Source organism: Bos taurus, chromosome 8 (genome assembly GCF_002263795.3).
Source record: "Bos taurus isolate L1 Dominette 01449 registration number 42190680 breed Hereford chromosome 8, ARS-UCD2.0, whole genome shotgun sequence".
Classification (NCBI taxonomy): Eukaryota; Metazoa; Chordata; class Mammalia; order Artiodactyla; family Bovidae; genus Bos; species Bos taurus.
Window position 1 is genome coordinate 76,110,500 of NC_037335.1, and position 12,423 is coordinate 76,122,922.

The 12,423-nt window shown below is 45.8% G+C and overlaps 1 protein-coding gene across 2 annotated transcripts; it reads right to left on the reverse strand.

Annotated features, from left to right (window-relative positions):
- Positions 1-210: 210 nt before the first annotated feature.
- FAM205A (family with sequence similarity 205, member A) lies at positions 211-6,544 on the reverse strand. 2 transcript variants are annotated; one of them, XM_059889501.1, is made up of 5 exons: positions 6,338-6,544; positions 5,713-5,758; positions 5,139-5,199; positions 4,713-4,781; positions 211-4,154 (listed from the first exon to the last, which is right to left on the reverse strand). In XM_059889501.1, the coding sequence occupies exons 1-5, from the start codon at positions 6,476-6,478 to the stop codon at positions 398-400; spliced, it is 4,074 nt and encodes a 1,357-aa protein (XP_059745484.1). In that variant the 5' UTR covers positions 6,479-6,544; the 3' UTR covers positions 211-397. The 2 variants fall into 2 exon arrangements, with proteins under 2 accessions (XP_059745484.1, XP_002689851.1); XM_002689805.5 differs by lacking the exon at positions 4,713-4,781 and having other exon boundaries at positions 213-4,154; positions 6,338-6,543.
- Between the last annotated feature and the right edge of the window lie 5,879 nt (positions 6,545-12,423).

Here is a 12,423-nt window from a genome sequence, read left to right on the forward strand (position 1 = left end):
TAGAAGTCAAGCCTGATCTTTACTTTCAGTGTACCTTAGACAAGGGCCTTCCTTCTCTGCTTAAGTCCCTTTCTCCACAGTCCAGTGAGGGGGGTGTTGTGTGGAATGCTGACCCAGCTTAAGTGTGAGTTACAGCTCCTTTTCTAGATAGGAAGAACATTTACTTCCCATGTGCCTTTCCTGAACACACCACAGTGGAGTAAAGAGCAGACACACAACTCTCTGCTTAGACATATAGAGTGTATTTTGGGTGGTATTCTGCCCACCTGTACATTAATGAAAATTACAGTAGTATCCTCTTCAAGGGATGCAGACATTGGGTAGACCATGAAGTCTTTTGATTGCGATGAGTCTTCTTGAGCAGACCAGTGCTTTTGTCTGAGGTGACAGCTGAGGGTCATGGTGGATTCCCTGGTTGTGTGGCACAAACCACTCGAGGACAGTGCCGAGGGCAGTGGTGGGGGTTGCTCAGAACAGAGGCTGAGTGGAGTTGATGCGAGTGGGAGTGGTGCCAGAACTTGCTGTCCAGGGACCGGGGTATGTCCGTGAAGACCAGGCCCATCTGCTTCTCAGGGGGTGGAAATTGGGCCTTCAGGTCCCCTCTTGTCTTCTCTGTCTTAGTTCTCTCCTTGGGACTTTTGGCTGGAGCCAGGCTCTTTGTTACATTTACTTTTCTTGTGTTAGCCATTTTCTCAGAGGTGGAGGACGTGGATTCCTTATGTCCTTTGCCTTTTGTTTTGAGGTTAATACAGTGCAAAAAAGATTTCATCTTATTTCTAAAGCCAGAATCTGGAAGACTGGGCCTCTGGTGAGTATAGCCTGGCATCACTGGCCCCTGCAACATCTGACCATGTAAAGTGTGGCCCCGCAATGGGTTACCTGGAGTGAGTTGGCCCAGGAAAGGCTGGCCCTGTGACACCTGGGGTACCACCTGGGCATTCTCAGGAACTCTTGCTGGTTTGAGGATGACATTGAGCTTGGCTTGACTGGCTCGCGGGTCATTCTTCTCAGAGTCTTTTCCCTCAGGGACTCCAGGAGGTAGCTCTGGGAGTTTAAGCTGAGGGTGATGCTGAGGACTGTGCTGGCAGGGAGCATCAAAGTGAAAATGACGTCTCTGGCAACAGGAGCTGTGGGGTGTCCTGTTCAGGAGCACCCCTTCTGGCCTCTGCGCTTCAGTTGAGTGGTTTTTTTCTCTTGTGGAGGAGAGTGTGAAGCTTGCATCCCCTTCTCCGTGCTCCCCAACTGATTTGGGTTTGCCTAGCTTCTTTCTCTTTTCTGCCAGTGTGGGAACTTGGGCTGAGTCCTTGCTCTTATCAGGCCTCTGGGGTTCAGAGCTCTGGGGCTCCTCCAGGCTGGGGTTGTTCACACTGGCTTCCAGCTGAGCACAAAGCACCTGGGCTTTGGCCTCTGTCATGTCCCCACTGGATTGTGAGATCTGGGTGGCCCAGTGGACAGAATCACAGTGTGCTGCACTGGAATGATGTTGCTTCTGTTTCTGAGGCACTGTCTTTAACTCCGTGGCTAGCTCTTCTGTGAGGTGGAGCCATTCTGGATCTGGGGAACGTGGTGTGTCTGGTGGGATGGGGAGATCCTGGAGTGGTGGTTTTCCTTGGTTGTCTAGCTTCCCAGGAGACTCCTGTGTGCACATGTCCTTTGGCATTGCTACAGTTTTTTCTCTGGACGCCCTTGCCTTTAGGGGAATTCCCAGTTGTATCTCTAGGATCTTCTTTCTCAGATGGAAATTTAGTTTAGCCAAGATAGGTTCCTTGAGTGAGCAGGGCCTCACAGGCCCTGTCTGGCTTTCTTGAGGCACCATCTTGATTATCTCTTCTATCTGCACTTCAGCCTGGAATTCACCTGCAGCGTCTGCACAAGCCTCATTGCCATCTTGAAAGCCTGGCCCAGGACTCAGACCCTGCTCTTCAGGTGAGGGCACCTGAGTCAGAGGTTCTGTTGGGAATTGGACAGGTCCAGGCACCATCTCTGTCTTCATAGCTGGGGAAGTAATTGCTGGAGCCATAGCCCTGGAGAGAGCCACATAATAAAGAGCAGGCAGCCCTGACAAGAAGGCCAGATACTTGTGCTGTAAAGTTGTCTTCAGTTTCTCAATGGCTCCCTGAGACAGGGCCCAGGGCAACTTAGGATGTTTAATGAGAGCATCTGATGAGGCTTGTTGATGCTGGTCAAGGGCTGTTGGCATCCAGGGTGTAACTTCCTGTCGTTGGTCCAGGTCATCTGCTGCCTGTAGTTCCAGGGGCTTGCTTTCTTGGATGCAGGTGAAGGGAGCCACTTGCAGGCCCCCAGGAATTCTGAACTCGCAAGAGCCACATATGCAGACAGGAACCTTGCCCTGGTGAATCTCCTCGCATTTGGAGTCAACATGGCTCTGCAGTGTTGCCTTGGCCTGGTCAATCACATGTGGCATAGGGACTGACGCTGGGCCCTTAATGGCTGGGAGTGGGTTGCCAACCCCAGTGCCCTCTAGATCTGTGGGTTGGGGGACATTCACATTGTCCAGGGCTGTGCTGCTCCTGGACAGAGTCTGCTGGCCAGCAGAGGGCAGGAGCAACTGGAGGGACCGCTGGATCTTCCAGGGCAGGCTCGAGCGATCATGAACCAACTGTCTCTGGAGGTGGAATTCCAGCAGCCTCCTGGCCTGCTCCGGGAAGAATAGTTTCTTTGTGATGATGGAGACAGGCTGACCTGGCCAGGAAGTTTTACCAGTCTCAGAAGATTGGGCTTGGTCACTGGGCTTACACTGCACAGGGCTCTCAGTGTGCTGATCTCTCTGGAAAACATCTGGAAAGTCCCACCGAAGCTGGAGCTGCCTCTGCAGCAGGTGCGACTCCAAGGCCTCACATTCGTCCAGAGTCAGCAAGGGGCTACTGATCTGAGCTTGTTGGTGCTCAGGTGGAGCTGTCCAATTTGGGGAAGATGGAGAAGAGGGTAGAACTGACTGGAGCAGAGTTTTAGGCATCAGAGGGAAGCAGGAGAGCTCCTTGAAGAGAAAAGGATACTTCAAGGAGTGCTTGGACATGCTCCCGTTCATGGAGAGGCCTTGATAACCCAAGAAGGTGTCAACCAGGGACTCGCTGTGCAGAGAAGGGAGGCCACAGAATAGCTGGCTGTATTTCAGCTGCACAGGGCCCTCTGAATCACTAGCCTGTTGCCCAGGCATTAGATAAAGGCCCCTTAATTCTTTGAGAGCTACATAGGGTGAGGCTAGAGTCATACGGTTTGAGATTTGGTCATACTGTCTTTGTTCTGGGTCCATAATGGACCATTCAGAAACCCAGAAGGCCTGGGTGGGTTGGCCAGCTATACATGAGCCCCAGTTCTGGTATGAAATGGTCCTGAATTTCTCAACAGAGAACTGAGAAATATCATTCTGGATGAAAGAAACTGGTTGATTATGTACAGGGTGGCAAAATAGTGGCGGGTTTGGCATAAGCTGCCTCAGGGACTCTTCCACACGTCTGGGGAGCCCCCACCTCTGGAAATGCATCAGTCTTCTTACATGCACCTCAAGAAGCCTCAGGACTTCAGGACTAAGGAACGGCAGGTGGGCAGGGAGAACAGTGACCATATTTAAGGCCACAGGATGTGTTAGAGCTGTGATTTCTCGATTCAGGGTCAGGAGAGAGACCTGGGTATTCAAGGGCTGCTGGCCTTGATTCCCATAGACAAGGTTGGGGTGGCTCTGGATTATCTCCTGCAGGTTCACTGAAACCCTTGGCTCCTCAAATCTCGAAGAAAGCATAGTCTCTGGGACCCCGGGCACTTCTGGCATTTGAAATCCCTGCCTTAGCTTGAGTTGTTCAGCCCAGTAATCATGGATGCCAGCTGTACCAGTTGACTGGGCCACTGACTGTGCCAAGGACTTCTGTGACACTGTGAAGTTTGCAGATGGATGTGAAAGGTCTTTGGAGTGTGGGGAATGATGCTCCATACTCTGCTGGAAAGAAACTTTAGGAGTGGACAAAACCTCTAGGCAAGAGGAGCCCTGTGCTGGCCCCCCTGAAGTGGGGGAGACCAGGGTATTCTCCTCTGCCAGCACCTGCTGAATCTCCAGAGCCATGCCGTTGCAGGTTTGGCAGCAGGGATCTTCACACAGGAGCTGCCGCACACTCCCCTCTTGAGGAAGCCAGTCCTGGCTGGGGAGGGAAACATAGCAACCGTCTGTTACTGATGGAGTGACAGCTGCCTCTTTGGCCTCAGACTGGGCTGCCCTCCCCTAGTCCTATAAGCTCAGAGGCCTGCCTCTGCTGCCTGTTTACTCATCTGTTTTTTCCCCTAGGGAAATGACATTTGGCGAGTTATGGTGGGCTGGGCTGAGGGCCTGGGGCTTGTTGGATGAGGTCTCAGACAACTGATGGGAGCACAGGGCCTTGAGAGAGTGGGTGGTCGGTGAGTCCTTTGTGACCTGTGTTGAGAAGCTGAGCTAGGAGAAGGCAGGCAGGGGGTGCAATGTTTAGCTGATGGCACAGCACCAGGAACATCACCATGTAGAACCTGGAGTCATTCTCTTTAGGGGCCGAGGCTGTGACCTGGTATTCAGTATTTCCAAACTATGAAAAAGGAGATGCTTTTGGGAACTCTGTTCTGGGGATTAAAGAGTGTACACAACATCTCTTGAGAGTCCATCCCCTTTCTCTAGAGAAGAAAGAAATAATATGACAAGCTCCTGTCTGAGGGCTGTCCCAGGAACTGACCTCCCTGAAGACAGAACCAGAGGAGGTAATGTCAGCAGGGTCCAGGGGTCTGCCCTTGAATGGGTGTAGCTGTAAAGAGAATATGAAAATGATGAATTAATTATGCACTTAATTATCTATTCGCCTGACTGTATAACTTGTCTTGTGGCTTGAGTGCAAAACCATGTAGAGTCTTTTATGAACTAGTGCATCTACTAGTGAACTCCTGAATTCCAGGGCCACTTGAGCCTAGCACAGAGAACTAGGACACTCTTCTGAAGTAGCTGAGCGCCCCTTGCCCTGGCAACCCTCCAAACCAGTGCTCCAGGCTCCAATGTGTCTGGCTCCCTCCCAGCCATTCTCCTCTCCAACCTTGTCACAGGTCAAACAGACAAATGATCACAGGCTAGGTTGGGAATTGGGAGACTGCAAAGAGCAAGAGATCACCTTCTCATGACAGAAAGCAGCTCCCACGGCTTCTCAGCTTCTTCCTGGGAAAGTCTCCTAGCTGAGAAACCAGGAGACAGTGTTATATGGAAAAGGAGAGGGTTCAGGGACTCCTATAGGAAGCCTTTGAATGAGAGGAGATTGCAAACTCCAACAGTGAGTGCTGTAAAGCACGTCTGTGTATGACTTAACCAGTTTTGATGTGCTCTTCTGGGCCTGCTCTCATTTGATCTTCACAGCTATGCTGTGAGTGAGGCAGGATCATCAGATACTGTTTCGTAGGAACAAGACTGAGAGATGAAGAGACTTCCAGAGGGTCATAAAACTAGTAAGTGACACAGTTAAGGACTTCTCCCGTGTTTCCTCTTTTCATTCCTGGGGGTAAGGTGGACTTTAGAACATTCCCAGACTCTGATTTCCCATCCCCCCTATTTTTTTTCTGGGAGAATTTGTCAGCTTAGACAATGGAAGTCTTCAGTGGTTAGAGTACCTGGCTCCTGGCACCAGGGCCCATCAAGGGACAGGGTTCCTTGCCCACAGTGGAGGGGAGTGAGAGCAGAGACTGAGACTTTACCTCTTGACGCTGCATCTCTAGCCCCTTGTCTGACTTTTCGGTGACTCTTAAAGAAAAAGAATTAAAAGAGTGTGACGCTGGGACATCATTTTTTTTCACATCCAAAATGAAACAAAGGAAATATACATTTCCCAGTCTCTTTCTGTATATCTGTCTGCATTTTATACACTTGTCTATATGTTTGTCCTGTACTCCAGTTTTTCACCTGAACATTTCATTTTTTTACTTATTTCGCACTTACTTCAGTGCTTTCCATGTTCTATACCTCCTGTCCCCTTTCTCAGGACAAGTTTGTCAGGGGGCTTAATGTGATACAGGAGGGATAATGGAATGGATTAAATGGTTGGTGGCCCTCAGCCAAGGACTTCTGCTTACTAAGTCCACCAATAAGAAAAATCCCCCATTTTTGGAGGTCAGAAGAAATCCAGTGAGGTAGATTCCATTTTATCTAGCACTCAACCCAAGTTAGATAGAAATTCTTAATTTTTCAACTAGAATATACAGAAGGGGTGGGCTAGCAGGGCATTATTTCTAGGCTCTGAGAAAGATAAGTACTATAAAGAGTAACTGAATGTGTCTTATCTAAGATTTAACTAGTGTAGCCATGGTCATAGCATTTCCCTACCGGGCAGAAGCTCCTTTTATGTTCTGTTAATCCATGGTAACTCTCTTTCACTTGCCAGATAGTTAGGATAATAATGAAGATGGAACCATAGATATATAAGAGATACCCTAAATCCCACAGAACAGAAGTCGGGATCAGCATGGTCTAAAACCTCATTAGCATGAGGAGACCAACCATTCCTATATGTAGGCACTCAGGGTCCTGGTGCCTAATGACTCTCCATGCTATGCCTGTGGTCTCTACCTCACAGATGACGGAACCAGCCATCAGACTACATCACAAAGCCGGCCTGTTTCACAAGGCAGGTGTGGTGTCAGAAGACATACCTGTCTAGAGAAGCTCACGTGGTGATTCAGTCTGTAAATGAGGGCATCTTGTTGTAAGGACTGAAGGTGTTGCTTGCAGGCAGTGTCTTTGCTTCCAGTCTGTCTTCACTTTCCACAGCCTCCACCAGCCTGACAGCTCTGCTTTTCCTTTGTGACAGCTGTCTTGTCAGCCATCCACTGAAAACTGAGTGTTTAGGAACATTAGGTACCTTTTGAGAAAGAGTAGCTGGGACAGAGGAACCTATGTAAACTCCACCTGTACTGAAAATGTACATGAGAAGCATACATTAGCTTAGGGACAGCAGAGACTGGGTATGGCTTGGGAATGGAGAACTTTATTTATGGCTGCTCTGGGTCTTCCTTGCTGCTCTTGGGCTTTCTCTAGTTGTGGAGAGTGGGGGCTTTCTCTAGTTGTAGAGAGTGGGGGCTAATCTCCAGTTGTGGACAACAGGCTCTAGGTGTATGGGCTTCAAAAGTTGCAGCATGCTGGCTCAGTAGTTTTGGGTTGCTGGCTCTAGGACTCATGGGCTTCAGTAGTCAAACACAGTGGCTTATTTGGTAACTTTTAGGCATGACGGGTGTTTTCCAATCACTCCCAAGACCCATCATTCCTACACCTTGACTATTAGATTTAGACATTATATTACCTGCTTGGCTGTCTGTGGATATTGTGATCTGACTCCAATATCTCAAAATTTCTGAATTTCCTTGAGAGAGTCTTTCCCTGGTAACAGTGATCTCACAGCCAAAAAAATTCTTGGCCTCAATATCTCTGAAGTTACCACTTGGTCCTTCCTCCAGTGTCCAGGCCTCTATCCATCTAGCATGGTGAGTGATCAATCTGCGCTCAGTCCTAAGCTGGACAGTGTCAAGGACACAAAGATATTTTCAGTCATGTTGCTTTTACAGCCAGCAACCCAAAACCACTTCACTGGTTTCTAAGATAAGACTAATCCACACAAAGTAAGAACCAGCAATGGAAAACAAATGGAATCATTTATTCATCTGTGAAGCCCAGGTCACAAACATCCCATTCCTAAGGGGAAAAAACACAGTGAGGATTAGGATGCATAGACAGAGAAGGGTCCTGGGTAGAGTGAAACTGGAGTTGAATGTTACAGCTCTATTTTATTTAGAAGATAGCAGGAGAATCCAAGACTTGAAGAGAAGAGAGTGGAGGAGTGCGTGGGGAGGGAGGGGGAGAGAGGGAGAGAGAAAGAGAGAGAGAAAGAGAGAGAGAGCGAGCGCATGCACTCGGGAGAGAGAGTCCGTGAGAAAACGCTTTGGCTCCTCCTTTTGTATGTTTTTTTTCTCCACCTGGGCCTGCCCTATGCAAATTGGGCTTAGCCAGGAGTGCTGTTTGTTCTGCCTGAAGTTTTCACTCTGGTCCTCGGACCTTCCTTTGACCTTCCTTGTCTTTTAGCCACCGCCATTTTGGACTTCTTTTGCCCTATTCTACATACCTAACACTCTGGAGGAAGGCATGGCAACCCACTCCAGTATTCTTGCCTGGAGAATCCCATGGACAGAGTTAACCTGGTGGGCTGTAGTCCAGTGGGTCGCAAAGAGTCAGACATGACTGAGGGACTTAGCAGCAGCAGCAGCTAATTTGAGATTTTGATTGTTCTTTTTCTAATTCTTTTAGGTGGTAGGTTAGGTTTTTTGGAAATTTTCTTGCTTTTTGAGGAAGGTCTATATTTCTCTGAATTGCTCTATATTCCCTCTTTTAGACTGCTTTTGCTGTAGATATTGTATGGTTGTATTTTCATTGTCATTTGTCTCAAAGTATTTTTTAATTTCCTCTTTGATTTCCTCATTGACCCATTGGGTTTTTAGTTGGATATTGTTCAGGCTCCGTGTAATCATTTTTTTCTCATTTCTTTTTCTGTGGTTGATTTCTAGTTTCATGCTGTTGATTTACAATAAATCAAAAGAATGTCTCAAGGTTGAAAGATCTTATTAGACCCACTCCTACAATTTACATTTTAAGATGACAGGATTAGAACTAACAATAGAAAGATTTTACCAGACCCACTCCCATAATATACATTCTAAAATAACAGGATTAGTCAGAAGGCTTTCAAGAAGGAGAAACTGTCCTCAAGCAGGATACATTGTTATATAATCCTTAGTACAGAGGTTAAACCGAGTTGTCTGTTGAGGTCAGAAAAGATGCTTGAAATGATTAAATTTAATCTTAAATTTCTTGAGGCTTGTTGCCTATCCTAGAGAACATTCCATGTGCAATTGAAAAGAACATGTATTCTGTAGGTTTTTAAAAATTCAATATCCTAAAAATATCAATTAAGTCTAACTGTTCTATTGTGTCATTTAGAATATGTTACCTTACTGATTTTCTGTCTGAAAGATCTGTCCACTGATGTTGGTGGGGTGTTAAAAGTCTCTTACTATTATTGTATTGCATTCCTGTCAACTTCTCCCTTATGTCTGTGTTTGTTTTATGTATTTAGGTGCTCCTATATTGAATGCATATATGTTAGCAAGTGTAATATCCTTTTCTTGTACTGATTTTTTTATTATTATATAGTATTTTTGTTTATGGCCTTTGTTTTAAAGTCTGTTTTGTCTGATATGAGTATTGCTGCCCCCACTTCACTGTCATTTCCATTTACATGAAGTATCTTTTTCCACCTCCTTACCTTCAGTCTGTGTGTGTTCTTCACCCTACAGTGGATCTCTTGTAGGCAGCATATTGTAAGCTTTTATTATCCAACTTGCCATTCTATGTCTTTTGATCGGATCAGTTAGTCCATTGACGTTTTAGGTGATTATTGACAGACATGCATTTATTGTCATTTTAAACCTTGTTTTCCAGTTGATTTTGAATTTCTTCTTTGTTCTTTTTTTTGCTTTTAGGGTTTGATGGAAGGAACATTTCATGCAAAGATGGGCTTGATAAAGGAAAGAAATGGTATGGACCTAACAGAAGCAGAAGATATTAAGAAGAGATGGCAAGAATACACAGAAGAACTGTACAAAAAAGATCTCCACGACCCAGATAATCACAATGGTGTGATCACTGACCTAGAGCCAGACATCCTGGAATATGAAGTCAAGTGGGCCTTAGAAAGCATCACTACGAACAAAGCTAGTGGAGGGGATGGAATTCCAGTTGAGCTAATTTCAAATCCTGAAAGATGATGTTGTGAAAGTGCTGCACTCAATATGCCAGCAAATTTGGAAAACTCAGCAGTGGCCACAGGACTGGAAAAGGTCAGTTTTCATTCCAATCCCAAAGAAAGGCAATGCCAAAGAATGCTCAAACTACCGCACAATTGCACTCATCTCACACGCGAGTAAAGTAATGCTCAAAATTCTCCAAGCCAGGCTCCAGCAATATGTGAACCGTGAAGTTCCTGATGTTCAAGCTGGATTTAGAAAAGGCAGAGGAACCAGAGATCAAATTGCCAACATCCGCTGGACCATTGAAAAAGCAAGAGAGTTCCAGAAAAACATCTATTTCTGCTTTATTGACTATGCCAAAGCCTTTGACTGTGTGGATCACAATCAACTGTGGGAAATTCTTTAAGAGATGGGAATACCAGACCACCTGATCTGCCTCTTGAGAAATTTGTATGCAGGTCAGGAAGCAACAGTTAGAACTGGACATGGAACAACAGACTGGTTCCAAATAGGAAAAGGAGTATGTCAAGGCTATATATTGTCACCCTGTTTATTTAACTTCTATGCAGAGTACATCATGAGAAACGCTGGACTGGAAGAAACACAAGCTGGACTCAAGATTGCCGGGAGAAATATCAATAACCTCACCTATGCAGATGACACCACCCTTATGGCAGAAAGTGAAGAGGAACTCAAAAGCCTCTTGATGAAAGTGAAAGTGGAGAGTGAAAAAGTTGGCTTAAAGCTCAACATTCAGAAAACGAAGATCATGGCATTCGGTCCCACCACTTCATGGGAAATAAATGGGGAAACAGTGGAAACAGTGTCAGACTTTATTTTTCTGGGCTCCAAAATCACTGCAGATGGTGACTTCAGCCATGAAATTAAAAGATGCTTACTCCTTGAAAGGAAAGTTATGACCAACCTAGATAGCATATTCAAAAGCAGAGACATTACTTTGCCAACAAAGGTCCGTCTAGTCAAGGCTATGTTTTTTCCTGTGGTCATGTATGGATGTGAGAGTTGGACTGTGAAGAAGGCTGAGCATCGAAGAATTGATGCTTTTGAACTGTGGTGTTGGAGAAGACTCTTGAGAGTCCCTTGGACTGCAAGGAGATCCACCCAGTCCATTCTGAAGGAGATCAGCCCTGGGATTTCTTTGGAAGGAATGATGCTAAAGCTGAAACTCCAGTACTTTGGCCACCTCATGTGAAGAGTTGACTCATTGGAAAAGACTCTGATGCTGGGAGGGATTGGGGGCAGTAGGAGAAGGGGACGACAGAGGATGAGATGGCTGGATGGCATCACTGACTCGATGGACCTGAGTCTCAGTGAACTCCGGGAGTTGGTGATGGACAGGGAGGCCCGGTGTGCTGCAATTCATGGGGTCACAAAGAGTCGGACACGACTGAGCAACTGATGTGATCTGATCTGTGTTCTCTTTTTGGTTTTTGTGAATCTATTGTACGTTTTTGATTTGTGATTACCCTGCTTTTCAAGGGGCTTCCCTGATGGCTCAGATGGTAAAACGCCTGCCTGCAATGCGGGAGATCCGGGTTTGATTCCTGGGTCGGGAAGATCCCCTGGGGAAGGAAATGGCAATCCACTCCAGTCTTGCCTGGAAAATCCCATGGACGGAGGAGCCTGATAGGCTACAGTCCATGGGGTCGCAAAGAGTCGGACACGACTGAGTGGCTTCACTTTCACTTTCACTTTGCTTTTCAAGTGTGTTAACCCATTACTATATCTACTTGCTTTAGTGGTAGTCATATAAGCTCAAACACATTCTTAAAAAAAAACTACGTTTTCTTATGTCCCCACCCAACATTTTATGATTTTGATGTCTTCTTTTAAAACTTCATGTTTATCCTTTTGTTGTTCATTATGGTTATAATCACTCTCACAATTTTTTTTTATTTTAAAAATCCTGTGTAGTGCCTTATTTAAGTGATTTACTTTTTGTTTTATTAATTATATTGGAGTATAGTTGCTTTACAGTGTTGTTTTAGTTTCAGGTATATAGCATAATGATTCAGTTACACATATATTCATTCTTTTTCAGATGGGTTATCCGCATCTGAATATGGTTTTTCCACATGGGTTATCACAGAATATTGAGTAGAGTTCCCTGTGCTATACAGTGGGTCTTTGTTGATTATCTGTTTTATGTATTGCAGTGTATATATGTTAACCTCAAGTTCTTTTTTATTCCTCCCCACCCCATGTTTCCCTTTTGGTAATCATAAGCTTGTTTTCTAAATCTGTGAGTCTGTTTCTTTTTTTTTTTTTTTAATAAATTAATTTATAACATTAAAAATTAGACTCCACATGAGTGGTGCCTGCCTGCTAAGTCACTTCAGTTGTGTCTGACTCTGTGTGATCTATGGACTGTAGCCCGCCAGGTTCCTCTGTCCATGGGATTCTCCAGGCAAGAATACTATAGTGGATTGTCATGCCCTCCTCCAGGGGATCTTCTCAACCCAAGGACAGAACCTGCATCTCGTATGTCTCTGGCTTTGGCAGGTGGGTTCTTTACCACTAGTACCACCAGGGAAGGGCCCCACATGAGTGATATCATATTGTATTTGTCTTTCTCTCTTATCTCACTTAATATGA